Source organism: Vombatus ursinus, unplaced genomic scaffold, assembly GCF_900497805.2.
Source record: "Vombatus ursinus unplaced genomic scaffold, bare-nosed wombat genome assembly UNPS02014786.1, whole genome shotgun sequence".
Lineage (NCBI taxonomy): Eukaryota > Metazoa > Chordata > Mammalia > Diprotodontia > Vombatidae > Vombatus > Vombatus ursinus.
The window spans coordinates 18,382,540-18,401,248 of record NW_020954564.1 but is presented as its reverse complement, the minus strand read 5'-3'; the positions used below and the strand labels follow the sequence as shown (position 1 = coordinate 18,401,248).

Sequence of the window (18,709 nt, the reverse complement as noted above, 5' to 3'; positions counted from 1 at the left end):
TTAAACAGTGTTTATAGAGCAATATGGGAGTGTGCTGGTAAATAACAACTGGGCTCCACTGGGTGGGGGGGTGGGGGTGGAACATACACACATTTTTAAGTTGAATCTGAATTGTTAACATTCTCTCAAACCTAGAAAATAAAAAAAAAAATCAAATGCTGATTTGAAGTAATCCCTGGTTTCTGAGGTGTAAATTGCTTATTGAAAAATTACTCACACTGAGAAATGATTCCCCTACAGGTACAGATCCAGTGACGCTGATCTTCTGGCTGATCCTGTAATAACAACCTCAACAACATCATCTCTCCCTTCCAGGTACTTTCTCTGGCTATCTCCCATCCCTGGAATTTTCTCTTTCCTCATCTCTACCTCCCGGCTTCCTTTAAGTCCCCACTCTTTCAAATTCCACTATAGAGAGAGAACTTCCAATGGGCTGGCCACGTGGTTTGAATGTCAAACATACTCTTGCCTAAAAGACTATTTTATAGAGAACTCACACAGGGCAAGTGCTCACATGGTGGTCAGAAAAAGTGATAGAAGGACCCTCTCAAACTCTCTCTTAAGAACTTTGGAAATGATTGCATGACATGGGAGACATTGGCACAGGAACCCCCAGCAAGGTGTGGCCTCATCAGAGAAGATGCAGTGCTCTATGAGCAAAGCAGAATTGAAGTAGCTCAAAAGAAACTAACTCCAAGATAAGCCAATTTAGAGAAAACACTCCAAATGCTCACATGGACTATTTGTGCCTGACCTGTGGTAGAGCATTTCGAGCTTCTATTGGTCTGATCAGCCACAGTTGGACACGCTGTAACTTGACTCTAACATAATGATGTCATTTGGGTTCTCTTGGACAAGGAAGGGCAATCACATATACATATAAAGTCCATATAGGGCTTGTTTGTACATACTTGTTTGCTTATTGTCTCTCCTATTAGATTGTAAGCTCTTTGAGGGCAGGGCTAGTGTCCTTTACCTCTTTTTTAATCCTCTGTGCTTAGCACAGTGGCTGGCACATAGTAGGCTGTTAATAAATGTTGATTGTTTATTGACTGACATAAAATTTAACAATGAGTGTCTACTAGCAAGAATGTGTTAGATGCATTTTCACATATGCGCTAATGGATGAAAAGAGCTTTTCAAACTTTAAAGAGCTATATAAATATGATTGGTTAATATTACCATCAGTCACGGTCGCGGAAGTTCACATGCAGATCATCCCTGTGAAAGCCAGAGACCATATAACTAAGGAGAAAAGGGAAGGTACCCCGATCGATACGAAAATACGCTTGTGCAGAGTGACCCGGGGAACTACGATTCCCAGAATCCTCTGGGCTGTGACCCGGCTGCTCCCAAAGGCAGTTTCCCAGCGACCTCCGCGGCTCAGCGGGTTTCTCGGGAGCATTGGCCGCCTTTGATCTCCGGGTTGCGGGGGCACGTGGGGGCGGCTCTGGCGAACCCGCGGGAGGGCCCCCGCCCAGACGGTATGCTAAGTGTGTGTGAGCTGTGTCGTGGGGGAGATGGCGAGCTTGTGAATGCGCGTGCGTGCGTTTGTGCGCGTGCTGTGTGCGTGACCTGTCCTGTCGTGTGCGGTTGCATATTTTCCCGTGCGTGATCACGTTCTGTCAATGCGGGTGTGAGTTTGTGAGCTAGTGCCTGAGTTGTGTCTTTTCGCGGTTGTGTGATTGCGTTCTGTCGATGTGTGTGGGTTTGCGGGCTAACGTCCACACCGTGAGAATCGGGGTGTCCCAGGCGTGAGGCCCTCCGCACAGCGGAGGCCTGGGCGAGTGTGCCCAGGTTTCCGAGGAGCCCGCAGCCGGCGCTTGCGCAGTGCGGGCCGGCCGGCCGTTCTTAGCTCTCTGGGCCCGGCGCCTCTGCTGGTATTGCCTGCTTTGGCTGCTTGGTGTTCCCAGTATGGCTGGTGAATGTGTGTGCGTGTCTGTGTCTCTTGGCATTTCTTCAGGGCCTTTGCTCCAGACTGATAATATTGTCCCATTGTTGTTGTTCGGCTTGCTGCTGCTGTTGATCAGTCATTCAGCCTCGTCCAACTTTTCTTTGGGGTTTTCTTGGCAAAGATCCTGGAGTGGTTTGCCATTTCCTTCTCCAGTGGATAAAGGCAAACAGAGATTAAGTGACTTGCCTAGGGTCACACGGCAAGTAAGTGAGGCTGGATTTGAATTGAGGTCTTCCAACTAGCTCTGTATCCACCGAGCCACCCAGCTGCCTCCAAACTTAGCCTAAGCCGGGATGAAAGAGGGAGAGTTCCTTGCTGAGAAGAGATATCTGGCCCGGGGGAGAAAGACCTGACTAAAGTGACTCTGCCCTTTAGCCCCAGGTCTTGGCTTCAGTGGAGCAGCCGAGATGAAGGCGGTGGAAGAAGCTTGAATCCATCTAGAAGGAGACAGCCTTGATTTCAGATCTCCTGTCAAGAGTTTCCCCAGAGAATCACAAGAAGTGATACACCTTGGTGCTGAAGTTGTTCCCACCCTTCTTACCTGGGGAAGATCAGGGAAGTCATTGGACCAGTGAGGAGAGTGAACCTGGAGGATCAGCCTCACCTGCTTGGGGAGAGAGGTGAGAAGTTAACTGAGGTATTTGGGGAGGGGGGAGGATAGCATCCTATCAGTGACAAAGTGCTTTACATACCTTATTTGATTCTCCTAACCACACTGTGTATAGGTATTTTCCCCATTTTTTATATGTGGAAATTGAAGCCCAGAAAGTTTCAGGGAGGTCATCAAAGCTACTTAAGTATAGGAAGCTGGTAATCAAATCTCTATTTTACTTGACTCTAGGAAGGCTCTTAAGTCATGCTGCATCTCTACTTTAGGGGAAGGGCCTCTGAGTAGGTAATAATAAGGAAAGGAGTCTTCCCTGTCATTAGGATATCAATAGATTTAACAAATGAGTGAGAGTGTCACTTTGGGCTTCTTATTTATCACATCCTTGATCCCAGTGCTCCCTATGCTATAAGATATCCTTTAGAGTAGAGAAGTTCTTTTTTTTTTTTTTTTTTTTTTTTTAGGCAATTGGGGTTAAGTGAGTTGCCCAGGGTCACACAGCTGAGTAGAGAGGTTCTTAACCTGGTGAACTTGTTTTCAAAAGTATTTTGGTAAGTATATTTCAACATAATTGATTTCCTTTTGTATTGCTATTTTGTTTTATGCATTTAAAAACATTATTCTGAGAAGGAGATCCAAAGGGGCATTTTACATAAAGAAAAGTTAAGAATTCCTGCTGTAGAGATCAGAGATGACCTTTTCCCATTGGTTGACAGCCCAATTACCCCATCCCTTTTCCATGTCTTTCTCCTTAAAGGCCTCTGACATTCTTGCCCTGAAATATCTGGTGTGTGAACTTATCTTTTAACTGCTCAAAGTACTTTCATGTTTTTATTCCTATTGTGTCTTCACAAAAGTCTCTTGGACAGGTAGGCAAGCATTTTTCTCTCATTTTGCAAAAAAAAAAAGAACTTGTTCCTGAGGGATTAAGTGACTTGCTTAGGGTCTCACAGTAGTTGGTTACATAGCCAAGACTAGAGGCAGATTTGAGTTTGGACACTTGACTTCTCTACATAGTGAAGTTCCATCTAGATACCTTAATCCAAGTTGAATTCCTCTGGAGACTGAGCCTGTTCTCGTAGATGCTCCATAAGATATTCTCATCAGTTGCCTCTTTACCTCCCTCTGTGTTCTTTACTCACATTTATTCAAAATGGATGGTTGTGACAGGTAGTCCTCCATGACCTTATAGGTGCAAGATTAGAGACCATGGGTTGTCAAGGAGGGCCTTACTCTGAATAATGGATAGGGGTTTGGATAATTAGAGAAGAGATTGTGGAGGCTAGCCAAACTTCTGGGGAGTAGGAGGAGGAAGGAGTGTGTTGGGTTTGAGAGAATCAGGGATGAGGTGCAGGCTTGGCTGGAGCTAAATTGGACTTCTGTTGGGGGATAGTGGGAGATAAGGTTGGACCTGTGAGGTGGGGTCAGACTATAGACTTTGACACTGGGTTTTGTGTTGGAGTTAGAGAGGAGCCATGTAGGGTTGTTAAGAGGAGAAGAGACATCAAAACTGTTTTGTGCAAAAGTGGTAACTGACTGAGTAAAAGGGATGAAGAGAAGGGAAGATGATTGGGGGAAGCATCTAGCATAGCAGCATGGTAATTCCATGTAGTAGTAAACATCCAGTCAAGCCAGCAAACATTTATCTAGTGCCTGCTGTGTGTCAGGTAGCATGCAAAGTGCTGGGGATACAAAGAAAGGCAAAAAGAATGCCTGTACTTAATGATCTCACAGTTTAATTGAGAGACAACACGCATGCAAAAAAACTACATACTAACAAGATACATGCAAGTTAAGTTGGAGATAATCTCAGAGAAAAGACACTAGCATTAAGGACTAGGAAAGGCTTCCTGTAGATGGTGGTATTTTAGCTGATACTTAGCCTGGAGTCAGGAAGACTCATTTTCCTGAATTCAAATCTAGCCTCAGTCACTTACTAACTGTGTGACCCTGGGCAAGTCATTTAACCCTGTTTGCCTCAGTTTCCTCATCTGTAAAATGAACTGAAGAAGGAAGTAGCAAACCACTCCAGTATCTTTGCCAAGAAAACCCAAATGGGGTCACAAAGAATTGAAAAACTCTTTCCAGTCCCAGCTAAACAACAACAGACAGGGCTAGTGTCACTGAATCACAAAGTAGGTGTGGAGAAGTGAGGTATAAGATCGTAGGGAACCACTGGAGTTTATCAAGTGGGAGGCGGGGGTGACATGGTCAGATCTAGGCTTTTAGAAGATCACTTTGACAGCTGAGTGGAGGATGAGAAGAGACTTGAGACAGAGAAACTAACCAGAAGGCTGTTGCAAAAGTGAAGGCATGAGGTGATGAGGGCCTTTACCAGAGTGGTGGCAGAAGGGAGGCCAAACCCAAACAATTTCTTTAGTTCACCAGCTTGTGAATAGGCATGAAAGCAACAGATGGTGAGAGTGATCCACATCTGGGGCTTGGCAGGGCAAGATCTGTGGTTGGGTAAAGGTGCTAGGGCCTCTTGCCTAAAGTTGCAGTGGTCATGATGGGGAGGGAAGAGTGAGGACTTAGTACAGTGTGATGGCCTAGGAAAGAACTGAAGGGGGGGCAGGGTTGGAGGTCACAGTGAGGGGAAAGATCAGGCTTAAAGGTTGTAGGACAGAGAGAAAGATGGAATGATAGGAAATTTCAGAGTACATGAAAGTGGTGGAACATTTGTGGCTAATGGCATGATCGAGAGTATAAACTACCTTTCTGTGTAGCTAAGGCAGGGTGGGGGAATAGGTCTTGGGAAATGAGTAAGTTGAGAAACTGGGAAGTTAGGGTGTTTGAGGGAATATCAGTTTGTATGTTGACATCATCACCTAGTATGATGAGGGCAGGAGTTGGGGAAGAGAGAAAGAGTATGAGCAAGGCACTGAATTCATTGAGGAAGAAAGAGTGTCCTGGAGGTAGGTGGGTAGATTAACAGCTACCAGAATCTTAATTGGGTGATAAATATGAATTGAAGAGGGGTAAATTTGAGGTTACCCATGGGCTCCAAAAATCAACTTCGCAAGTACAAGATTGAGGAGGACAATAAAATAGATAGTAGTTTGTTTGAAAAAGATCTTGAGGTTTTAGTAGACTTCATCAACAGTGTGATATGTCAGCCAAAAAAAGCTAATGTAACCTTGGGTTTAATTTAGTGTCTTAGTGTCCACACAAAGTAGGTCCTGCTGTACTCAGCCTTGGTCAGGGTGTCTGCAATACTGTGCTCAGTTCTAGGCATCACATTTCAGGGAAGACATTGCTGACCTTGAGTGTATCCAAAACAGGGTAACCAGGCTAGTGAATGCAAAGGCCTAGCTATCATGCAGTGTGAGGATGGGCTGAAGGCACTACATGGTCTCTCAGTCCCTTTCAGCTCTAAATCTGTGACCCTTGGATTCGTTGTAATTTGCGCCCAATCAAATTCAGTTTTTGGATGGGACCTGAGATTTTATTGGTACAGGGAGCTTCTAGCGCAGAGACTTCTGCAGTGCAGATCGTTCCTGCTGTGCAGTTTAGAGGCACTGAGCAGTTAAGCATCAGAGGTGGGACTCTTTTCAACAAATACATATTTTTTGTGTGTCTGTAAAGTAATATTAAAAGCACAAAAATGCAAACAGGAAAAGTGCTGAAAGTCAGATTCAGACATCCTTTGGTTCACTGTTTGTAAAGAACTTTGCATAAATAGACTCTTCCTGATGAGTAAATTTGCAAAAATCTCCATAATCCTTCACCTATGTGCCATGCGCGTGATAAGGCACTGGGGTTACACAGAAAAAAAGAAACCCTCTCTGCCCTCAAGGAGCTTACGTTCTAAGGGGGGGGCAATATATATCTATTCAAAGTGTCACCAGAGTCTCAGTGCAGTTTTAAACTATAACTGGCCAGTCAACATCAAAAGCAGCCAATCTCCTCTGTAACCTCAGTGCTCGGATGATCAGCTCATCTTCTATCATAGTTTCTGCCAATTCGCTGACCCTAAGGGGTCATTCTTCTCTGATCCATCCAGCCAGGGAGATGGTTTAAGAAGCTGTTTGGTAACAGGAAACCATGGGTCAGAGTGCTTCTTTGTTTCTGGATTCCCAGGCAGATACACTCCTGGTCCTAAGAAGTCGCCAGCCTAAATGAGGCAGCTCAGGGAGGTGTACTCTGAGGCAGCACCGCAGAGTGGCTAGATGCTGCTTGGCATCAGCAAGAGCGAGGCTCCAGTCCTTCTCCTGATCCTTTGTGTCTGTGTGACTATGGTTAAGGCACTAAACCTCTCTGAGTCTTAGTTTCCTCATCTACAAAATGGGGTGATAATGATAGCACCTCCTTCATAAAGCTGTTATGAGGCTGAAATAAGATAGTTTATGTAAAGCACTTTCCAAACTTTAAAGCACTGGATACGTGTCAGCTTTCGTTCGTTATTCCTTGATATCCTCCTTTTGATTCCAGATTCATTGGTCCAGTATTTCAAGGAACAGCCACAACCACACTTAACTCTAAGATAAATGTGAGGTTTATTGATAACATGCAAACCATCAGTGGACCCAAACAGATGTGGGCCACCCTGGGGTCCCAGACCTTGTCTCATTCTGGAAATGAAGTCACACACCTAACCACAACCCACGCAGTCATCTCTGTGCAGATTCTGGTTTGATTGGGACAACCCTCAGTGGTTGGACCCACTCTTTTATTCTTGATTGAGGAAGTGGATTTCTGTCATTAACAGGGTTGGACTTTTTTTGATGCAAAATTGACTTTTCAGGCATGGAGGCATCCATCCAAAGGCCACGCCACCCAGGCCCCGGAGGAGACAGCAGCTCCACAATAGACAGCCATGGCCGTGGCTTCTATGACTTCTCTCTGTCAATCCCCTTCCCATCCCCTCTGGAAGCAGAGATTGCATGCCGCTCTTTGGACCCAGATCCTGAGCCTCGCCGGAGTGGTGTCCAGCGGGAGCTAACCGTCATTGGGAACAAATTGGTTCTCCACTGGAGAGCAGAAGAAGCACGGTTCTTCCGAGCCTCTATAACCACGTTCTTGGACTATCTGGCTCTGGTGCTGCAGACCATGGAGCGTTTTGGGCCCCCAGAGCCCCACTGAGACACCTCCCCCAACCCAGTCTTGTGCTTCAGGCCCAGGCCCTAGTACCCCCACAGCTGTCATCCCCTCTCCCCCAATGAGGAAAAGCTAATAAAAAGACTTAGCTTAGAAAATATGGGAAAGACCCCTCCCCAGCTTCCTTCCCTGCTTACTCCCCTCCCCTGTAAAGTCACCCAGCTTTGAATATCTGTTTGTCTTCAACCAAGGAGATGGAAGTTGGAGCAGGAGGGATCCTGGTTCCAGTTGCCCACTCCAGTATAAGCTTGTTGCAGAAAAATAAATCTCATTATACGAACACACATAGACCCCACACTGACTGATCCCTTAATAAAGAGCAGTCAACCCTCTGCTTTCTCCCATTATGGACATCAAATTTGACTTAGAACTTGAATTGCAGAAGATGTGGGGGTTTTTTATGTTATTTTTCTGGGGGTGTCAGGGTTGCCTTTAACCCTTGGGGACAGTTGGTGAATAGGCTAGAGATGATCTAGTAAGGAGGAAGGAAGATTGTAAATACTTATACGTGTGCATGTTGTTCCTCCCATTAGAATGTAAGCTCCTTGGGAGGAGGTACTGTTTCGATTTGTTTTTTTATCCCTGTCCTTTAGCATAGTGCCTGCAACATAGTGAGCACTTGATAAATGTTTGTTGAATGATGGGAGTAGTTGGAAGGACTTAGCAATGCATCGGATTTCCCCTCAGCCTCTTTTGGCCCTTCTCTTCCTGATCAGAATGGAATACATAGTTGTTTTCTTGTGGGTGGAACAATAGCTGCCTGCATTGGGGTCCTTCCTCTCCTCCCTCCTCCCTCCCCCCTCCCCCCAACCCCTGCACACAGAGGAGCTCGAAGGAGTGCCGTGCTCCAGCTCACTCACTCTCTTTCCCCTTCTTTTCTCTCGCCCACTGTCCTTGTCCTTCCTTCCCTGTGGTTCTTTACCCCTTCCTTCTTCCTGCCCCTTGCCTCCCTCTCCTTTCTTTAAGGGTAGGAGGTGCAGCAGGGTCCAGGAGAGGGAACAGAATTCTTTTTGCAGAACAGTCAGGTCTCGACATTGTTCAGAAAATCTTTTGAATTTATAGCTTTGATGGCTTTTCGTGTTTGTGTTGAGCTGGATAATTCCCTCAAAAGTCCATATCGTTTCAGATTCCTCATTAAATTTTCCCTCTTTCAAACCAAATTGTGTCTTTATTCGTTGGAGTTCAAGTGCATTGTGTGCCCTGGCATCTAGTACCTCAAGATCTGAAAGTTACTGTCTGAGAAAGGAGGGTGTCAGTTCCTCACTTGTCTCTTTCAGGAACAGTTGACCAAGTGAAGCACATCCATGGATAAATCCACTTTGGCAACTTCAGTCTCCATCTGAAAAATGGGAATAACACTACTTGTACTTCCTACTGCTTTTGTAAGGAAAACAAATGGCAAACAGAAATGAACACTTGAAAAAACATTTAGTAAGCACTTCTGTATAGCAGCACTGTGCTCCGTGTGGGGTGGGGAGGTGGGGCGTGGGCTTTAAGTAGAAAAGCAAGACTCGGCTTTCAAGAAGCTCACATTCCAATAGGAGACAACACGGGAGGTTCCAGTCATTTGGAAAGGCCCTGTAGTCTTAGGCTGCAGCAGCACAGTGAATGGTTGGTAATGCATTTTATTTAATATTTCCACTGAAAAAAATAATATCTAATTCCTGACACAACTGTTTGATAACTGAGGACTTTGGTGATTAGAAATTTCTAGGTATGTGAAAGCTGCAGGTGCTAAGAAGGTGGGGGCTGGGGGTAGCTAGGTGGCACAGTGGATAGAGTACCGGCCCTGGAGTCAGGAGGTCTTGAGTTCAGATTCGGCCCCAGACACATAACACTCACTAGCTGTGTGACTCTGGGCAAGTCACTTAACCCTAATTGCCTCACTGAAAAAAGAAGGTGGGGGCTGAAGCACCTGCAGAAGCAGTTATGTTACCAAATGACGATTTGTAGGATGGCAGCTGTGGGAGCTGGGTTGGTGGTCTGGGATGATGGTGCTGCTCTTTCTGCAGTTCTTGGGCTCAGCATCCTGGGCTTTCTCCATCAGGGTCAGAGGAGAGGTGGTGGAAGTGGTTTGCCATGGCCTGACCTTTTGGTCTTGTCTCTGCCAGGGTGCCTTACTGCTTTAGCTAGGCCCTGTGGTTGGCAGTTGGTAAGTATGGCCGGCTCCTCCACAGGGCTTGTTCCCCTGGATGATGGCTATGGGGACAAGTCCAGTGGTGGGAGGGGGAGGTTGGGCAGGAGAGAGACATGGCACTGTTATTCCAAGGGGTCTTTCTCCTACTCCAGGTCCTCCTGACTCCAGGGCCGGTTCTATCCTCTATGTCACTTCGCAGCCCCCTCTGGCTTGTCTTAAAATAAGAAAACAAAACTTTGCTTTGACTGTCTCCTTTTTATTCTACATTCAAATCTATTCTTGAAGGTTATGGTGAGAACACAGATCCACTAATCCCCAGACCTGCTTCTCCTGCTCTCTCTGTGTCAATCAATAGTCAATAAACATTGTGTTTACAATGTGCCAGGTGGGCCACTAGGTGGCGCAGTGGATGGATTGCTGAGCCTGGAGTCAGGAAGACGGATCTTGAGTTCAAATATGACTTCACTTACTGGCTGTGTGACCCTGGGCACTTAAGTCACTTAACCCTGTTTGCCTCAGTTTCCTCTTTTGTAATGAGCTGGAGAAGGAAATGCCAAAAAAAACTCTAGTATCTTTACCAAGAAAACCTCAAATGGATCATGAAGAGTTGGACATGACTGAAACACTTAAACAGCTGAACAATAACAGCAGTGCAGCCAGGTGAGAAAATGAGATGAGCTAAGCTCCCTCCTTAAATAGAAGTTTTAGAGTGTCCAAGATATAAAATAACTAATATCTATCTATCTATCTATCTAATCGCCATCCGCCAGTAGATAAGTGGTCAAAAGGTATGAATAAGCAGTTCTCAAAAGAACTGCAAAGTATTCACAACCACATGAAAAAATGCTTCAAATCACTAAGAAGAAAAATGCAAATCAAAACAACTCCGAGGTTTCACTTCACACCCTGCAAATAAACAAAAATGACCAAAAAACGGCAACACTCAATGTTGGAGGGGTTGTAGGAAGATAAGCACACTAATACATTGTTGATGGAGCTGTTAGGCCGCTTTGGAAAGAAATTTGGAAGTTTGAAAATAAAGTGACTAAAACATCCATACCCTTTGAACCAGAGACTCCATTACTGTGCTCATACTCCAAGGAAGCCATCAATAAGAAAAAAAAATCCCCATATACTCCAAAATATTTATAACAACACTTTTTGTGTTAGCTAAGAATTGGAAACAAAGTAAATGCCCACCAATTGGGGAATGGCTAAAGAAATTGTGGTACATATAATGGAATATTAATGTGCTTTAAGAAATGATGACTGGGTAGATAGGTGGCACAGTGTATAGAACACTGGGCCTGGGGTCAGGAAGACTTGAGTTCAAATCTGGCCACTTACTAGCTGTGTGACCCTGGGCAAGTCACTTAAAACCCTATTTACCTCAGTTCCTCATCTGTAAAATGAGCTGGAGAAGGAAATGGCAAAACACCTCATTATCTTTGCCAAGAAAACCCCAAATGGCATCACAAAGAGTCAGACATGACTTAAAATGAATGAACAACAACAAGAAATGAGGAGTGTGATGAATATAGAGAATCATGGAAAGCTCTGTATGAACTGATGCAAAATGAAGTAAGCAGAGCCAAGAAAACAATATACACAGTAACTTCAACTATGTAAATGGAAGAACAGCAACACACCAAAAAATCAAAAGTAAATGAAACAAAACTATAAAGATCAAGTAAGGACTCAAATGTAGAAATATGAGAAGAGACCCTCAGTCTACCCCTTCATGGAGGTGGCAGGTCGATAGGTGTTATACATCACACATGTTTTCAGACTTTTTCAATGTAGCAATCAGATATATTGAATTTTTTCCTCTCTTAAAAAAAAATACTATTTGTCTTATGGGACTGAGAGGGGGGAAAAGAAGATAGAGGGATACATTGATACTATGGTGATGAAGGAAACAGAAAATATCAATAAAAACTTATTTAAAAAGAAATTTTATTGATCTTTTCTTTTTACATTTCCTAGATTTCTCCCTGTCCCTCTCCTCCCTTTGCAGAGAGCTATTCCTTTTAACAAAGAATTTTTTTGTTTTAAATAAGTTTTTACTGATGTCTTTTTTATATCACCACAATTTCTCCCACTATTCCTTCCCATTCCATTTGAAAAATGATATTTTTAAAGACAAAAATGAAAAAAACAAAACTGTTCAAGATATCAAAAAAGCCCCAAAATATGTAAATATGAACACTTGTGGACCTCCCACCTCTGCAAAGAGGTGATGTGGATTATCTTTTCATACTCTTCTTTTTAGCCATGTTTGTTCTTTACAATTTTGCAATATTCATTTTTTGTCTGGTTCTTTTCATTAACATTGTTATAGTCAGTGTGTGTGTTGTTTTCTTGGCTCTGCTTGCTTCACTCTGCATCAGTTCATGTAGATCTTTACATGCTTCTCTATATTTATCACATCTATCATTTCTTATAGCTTAGTAATATTCCATTACATTCATGTACCACAGTTTATTTAGACACTCCCTGGGCTATGGACATCTACTTTGCTTTGAGTTCTCTATCATAAAAAGATTTTAGTTATATGGGGACTTTCTTCTTATCAATGGCCTCCTCAAGGAATAGGCATAGAGATGTTATCTCTGGCTCAAAGTGTAGGGATATTTTAGTTGCTTTATTTGCATAATTCCAAGTTGCTTTCTAAAATAGTTATACTGATTCCCAACTTCACCAACATTGCACTAGCACACCTATCTTCCCACAACCCCACCAACATGAAGTATTCTCATCTTTTTAAATCTTTATTTGCATATATGTTAATTACTCATATGTTTTGGATGTTAAACCCTTATTAGAGAAATTGGACACAATATTTTCCCCATTTGTCCACTTTCTTATATTAGGCACTTAATTTTGTTTGTGCAAGAGCTTTTCAATTTCACATAATTAAAGTTATCTTATTTTTTTGTAATTGCTTCTATCCCTTGTTTAGTTAAGAATGTTATCTCCTACCCATAGCTCTGAGAGGTATAATGATCTGCTTTGCTTCTAATTTTTATGGCATATACCAATTTAGCATATATTGTGGAATATAGTATAAAGTTTTGATGTAAGCCTAATTTCTTCCAGATGGGGCCCTTGCCCCTGGTCCCATGCCTCAGGGGGTCCTGCTCTTTGGAAGAACCTGCTCATCATAGACTCAAAAAAGTATTAAGATATAAATGAAACATGCAGAATAAAACAAAGTAATTATGAATGACCTATATGACCAAGCCAATGTAACTTTATTTGTATGGGATATATTAAAAGGGACATGTGAACCTCTGGGTGCACCCAAATAAAGCCAGTCAGTTATCCAAGATTACACAGTGTGAATGTGGTGCAAGGCAATGGAAGGACAACACTAGATAGCTAGTGGAATACAAAAGGCCTATGGCTGCAATTCAGAGCTTAGGTGGCTGGTTGCCCTGTCTATACTTAGAATAAGCTCAGCTCCAAGGTCAGCTCTGCAGAGATGGGTGTTCACTTCATTCCCAACTCCATCAGGATATGCCCCCAAAAGCCTTAGGCAAGGTGGAGGAGAAAGGAGGATGTTCATATGTTGATAATAAGGTTGCAGGCCTGATTCCTCAGCATTTTTCCTGCTCTCTCTGGAGCCTTACAGTCAACGTGGGTGCTAATTTGGCTGTGGACTTGCCCTTCTCTCAGGATGCTGTGAAAGTAGACTTTTGGGGGATTCATAAAGTCCTCTGGAGAGTAGATCTTCTTAACAGCAGGAATGGCCTATCAATGTCATGCTCCTGCTCTATCTATTTCCCTTCCACCTGCAAAGACCATGTGAGGAAGCAAAGTATACAGTGGAAACATCATAACATCATCTATTGTCCATAACATTTACTTAGCAGTTTGAGGTTTGCAAAGCACTTTATGTTACTTATAATCCTCATAACAACCCTGGGAGGAAGGTGCTATTATTCCCATTTTGCAGATGAAAAAACTAAGAATGAGAAAGGGTAAGTGATTTCCCTAGGATCACATAGCCAGTAAGTTTCTGAGGCATGGGGGCAGTCAAGATGGTGGATTAGAGGCAACAATCCAGCTGAACTCTCTCAACATTCCCCTCAAACTTTGAAGTAACACCTGAAGTCAATTTTTGCCAACAAAAGAAAAAAACTTAGGAGGTCTGCAGGAGAGGCCTGTGACACTGGGGTGGAGGCCTGTCCAGAGTGCACACATACACCAGCAGCAATAGTGGCCACAGCAGCAGCAGTAGCTTCAGAAGCTCTCAGCCCAGAGACAGTAAGAGGGTCAAACAACTGCTCAGAGATTATAGGGGACCCATTGCTGGCACCAGGCACAGCTGGTGCTGATTGGCAACTCTATTGCCCATAAGCAGTTCTGGGTAGCAGTTCCAGGGTAGAGGGGAGTGCTAGTGCTTAGGGACCTTTCTGGGTAAAGACAAGAGCCCAGACCAGGAGAGCAGTGACCACACCTCTCCCTGGATCATACCACCTTGGAAGTACCTAGAACTTGCCGACTAGCTCAGAAAACAGCAGCATGAAAAAGCCCAAACTTGGGAAAGTGCCTCCCCACCCCCAAGTGAGTAGAGTACAACTTTAATATAAAGTTCAAAGTCAAGAAATAGGCTGGGAAAATGAGCAAACAACAAAACAAAATTACTATAAAAAGCTACTACAGTGGCAGAGAAGACCAAGACACAAACTTAGAGGATAATAACCTAAAAATAGTGACAACTAAAGCCTGAAAGAAAAATGCTAATTGGACACAAGTTGAACAAGAATTCCTTGAAGAGTTAAAGAAAGAGATAAACATTGCAGAGGAAAACCTGGGAAAAGAAATTAGAGTGATGCAAGAAAATTATAAAAAGAAAACTAAAATCTTGGTAAAAGAGGCACAAAAAATATTGAAGAAAATAATATCTTAAAAATAGAATTGGCCAAATGGAAAAAGATGTACAACAGCTCACTGAAGAAAATAATTCCTTAAAAATTAGAAGTGGGGAGCCAAGATGGCAGAGTAAAGACAGGGACTCACCTGAGCTCTCCCCCAAACCCCTCTGAACAACTTTAAATTATGCCTCAAAACAAATTCTGGAACTGCAGAACTCACAGAAGGATAAGGTAAAATAATTTTCCAGCTCCCGTCAACTTAGAAGATCAGCAGGAAAGGTCTATTTCCCTGGGATGAGAGTGGAATGCTGTCCAGCGCAGGCTGAGCCCTAGCAACCCAGAAGTAGACCTTGGCTGCGACTAAATCAGTGGCAGATTCTAGACCTCTCAGACAACTTGTCAGAAGGAAATTAAAGGGTCCCTTTGTTGGCACCAGAGGCATGACTCTGTTGCATTGCCCATATTTGGATATGGGTCACAGGCTTGGGTCTGAGTACCAGGAAGAGGAGGAGCACTGGGAGGAGCATACCAGAGCTTGTGGCCACAGGGGAGTGAGAGGCCTGGTCACAGCCCTAGGGTAAAAAAGAGTGCTTGTGGTTATGTGCAGGCCAGAAGATTAGTAAACACACCTCTTTCTAGATCATATGGCCTTGGAACTATGAAAAACAGGTCCCCAGAATTATCTATGAAAATAGCTGCAGGGGGCAGCTAGGTGGCCCAGTGGATACAGCACCGGCCCTGAAGTCAGGAAGACCTGAGTTCAAATGTGGCCTCAGACCAAACACTTGACACTTACTAGCTGTGTGACCCTGGGCAAGTCACTTAACCCCACTGCCTAAGCAAAAAAAAAAACAAATAGCTGCACAAAAAACCTGAAACTTGGGACGGTGCCCTCCCCACTCTGGAAGCAGGGCTCCATATTAGCATAGAGTTAAAAGTCAAGAAATATGTTGAAAAAAATGAGCAAACAGCAGAAAAAGATCCTGACTATAGAAAGTTACTATGGTGACAGGGAAGATCAAAACACAAATTCAGAAACAAAGTCAAAACTGCTACATCAAAAGTCTCAGAGAAAAATATTAATTGGTCTCAAGCCATGGAAAGATTGTAAAAGGATTTTAAAAACCAGTTAAGAGAGGTAGAAGAAAAATTGGGAAAGTTGATTAGAGTGGATAGAACACTGGCCCTGGAGTCAGGAGGACCTGAGTTCAAATCTAGCCTCAGACACCCGATACTAGTTGTGTGACCTTGGGCAAGTCACTTAACCCTGATTGTCTCAGAAAAAAAGAAAGAGAGAAAAGAAAAGAGATTAGAGTGATGCAAGAAAATCATGAAAAAAGTCAACAGCTTGGTAAAGGAAGCACACAAAAAATACTGAAGAAAATAACACTTCAAAAAACAAAATAGGCCAAATGGTAAAAAGAAAAGAAAAGAAAAGAAAAGGCTCAAAAATCCAATGAAGACAAGAATGCCTTGAAAAGCAGAATTGGCCAAATGGAAAAAGAAGTCTAAAAATTCACTGAAGAAAATAACTCCTTAAAAAGTAGAATTGACCAAATAGAAAAGGAGGTACAAAAGCTCAATGAATAATTCCTTAAGAATTAGAATCAGGCAAGTGGAAGCTAGTGACTTTATGAAACAGCAAGAAACAATAAAATAAAAATAATTTTAAAAATTCTATTTTTTAAAAATGGGAAATATCTCATTTGGAAAAACAACTGATCTGGAAAATAGATCCAGGAGAGATAATTTAAGAATTATTAGACTACCTGAAAGTCATGATTAAAAAAAAAAAAGAGCCTAGACATACTCTTTCAAGAAATTATCAAGAAAAACTGCCTTGATATTCTAGAACTAGAGGGTAAAATAGACATTGAAAGAGTCCATTGATCACTTCCTGAAAGAGGTCCCAACATGAAAACTCCCAGGAATATTATAGCCAAATTCCAGAACTCCCAGGTCAAGGAGAAAATGTTGCAAGCAGCTAGAAATAATTCAAATATCATGGAGCCACTGTTAGGATCACACAAGATTTAGTGCCTTCTGTGTTAAAAGAGAGGCAGTCTTGAAATATAATATTCCATAAGGCAAAGGAGCTAGGATTATAAACACAAATAACCTACCCAGAAAATTTTAGTATAATCTTTCATGGGGGAAAATAAACATTCGATGAAATAGAGAACTTTGAAGCATTCCTGATGAAAAGACCAGAGCTGAATAGAAAAATTTGATTTTCAAACACAAGACTCAAGAGAAGCATAAAAAGTAAACAATAAAGAGAAATGATAAAGGACTCAGTAAGTTTAAATGTTTATATTCCTATATGGGAAGATGATTCCTGTAATTCCTAAGAACTTCATCATTATTAGAGCGGGTAAAAGGAGTTTACACAGAGGGCATGGGTGTGAGTCAATTACATTGGAATGCATAAAGGTGTGAGAAAGAGGGATTCACTGGGAAAAGGAGGAAGAAGGAGATAGAATGGGGTAAATTATCTCCCATGAAAGAGGCACATAAGGAAGAATATTTACAGTGGAGGGGAAAATGAGGGGAGGGAGTGGCAGGCAATGATTGAACCTCACTCTCATTTGGAATTGGTTCAAAGAGAGAAGAATATATATACATACCAGTTGGGTATACAAATCCATCTCACCCAGTAGAGGAGGAGAATGGGATATAAGAAGGGGAAAGGGATGATAAAAGGGAGGGCAGATGAAGGGAAGCCACAATTAGAAGCAAAATAAACTTTTGAGGAGGGACAGGATAAAAAGAGAGAGAAGAAGAAACAGAAGAAAATGGGATGGAGGGAAATACAGTTAGTAATCATAATTGAGAAGGTGAGTAGAATGAGCTCACCCATAAAATGAAAGCACATAGCAGAATGGATTAGAAACCAGAATCCTACAATATGTTGTTTACAGGAGACACACTTGAAACAGAAAGACATGCACAGAGTTAAAATAAAGGGCTGAAGCAGAATCTAATATGCTTCAGCTGAAGTAAAAAAAGGGAGGGGTAGCAATCATGATCTCAGACAAAGCAAAAACAAAAATTGACCTCATTAGAAGAGATAATTAGGGAAACTACATTTTGTCAGAAGGTACCATAGACAATGAAGTAGTATAAAAAAATTTGATGGCAAGTTTATCTGATAAAGGCATCATTTCTTAAATACATGGAGAATTGAGTCAAATTTATAAAAATAAGAGCCATTCCCCAGTTTATAAATGGTCAAAGGATATGGACAGTTTTCAAAAAAAGAAATCAAAGCTATCTATAGTCATATGAAAAAATGCTCTAAAGCACTATTGATTAGAGAAATGCAAATTAAAACAACTCTAAGGTACCACCTCACACCTATCAGAATTGACAAATGCTGGAGGGGATGAGGAAAAAAAATAGGTACGCTAATGAATTGTTAGTGGAGTAGTAAACTGGTCCAAAGATTCTGGAAAGCAATTTGGAACTATGCCAAAAAGGCCATGAGACTCTGCAAACCCTTTGGCCCAGTAATACCAGTTCTAGGTCTACATCCCAAAGAGATTAAAGGAAAAGGACCCATATGTACAAAAGTCCTTACATCAGCTCTTTTTGTCATGGCAAAGAATTGGAAATCAATTGGAAATCAAAGGGATGCTCATCAATGGGGGAATGGCTGAACAAGATACAATATATGATTGTGATGGAGTACTATTGTTCTATAAGAAATGAAGAAATGAAGAAAAGAAACATGGCAAGACCATTATGAACTTATACAAAGTGAAGTAAGACAATTCAGAGATCATTGTGCACAGTAACAGCAATGTTGTAAAGATGATCAATTGTGAAAGACTTGGACACTCTAATCAACACAATCATCCAAGACAGTTCCAAAGGACTCATGATGAAAAAATGCTATCCACCTCCAGAGAGAACTGATAAACTCTGAGGGCAAATTGAGGTATAATTTTCTTATTTTTATTTTTCTTTTTCTTTCTTTCTTTCTTTCTTTCTTTCTTTCTTTCTTTCTTTCTTTCTTTCTTTCTTTCTTTCTT

General features: G+C 42.3%; 1 protein-coding gene across 2 annotated transcripts; it reads left to right on the top strand.

Moving 5' to 3' along the window:
* Positions 1-1,377: 1,377 nt before the first annotated feature.
* LOC114046889 (EKC/KEOPS complex subunit LAGE3-like) lies at positions 1,378-8,818 on the top strand. 2 transcript variants are annotated; one of them, XM_027867494.1, is made up of 3 exons: positions 1,378-1,484; positions 2,330-2,574; positions 7,306-8,818. In XM_027867494.1, exon 3 carries the CDS (start codon positions 7,308-7,310, stop codon positions 7,641-7,643), a length of 336 nt encoding a protein of 111 aa, XP_027723295.1. In that variant the 5' UTR covers positions 1,378-1,484; positions 2,330-2,574; positions 7,306-7,307; the 3' UTR covers positions 7,644-8,818. The 2 variants fall into 2 exon arrangements, with proteins under 2 accessions (XP_027723295.1, XP_027723296.1); XM_027867495.1 differs by lacking the exons at positions 1,378-1,484; positions 2,330-2,574 and adding an exon at positions 3,072-3,112.
* The last annotated feature ends 9,891 nt before the right edge of the window (positions 8,819-18,709 follow it).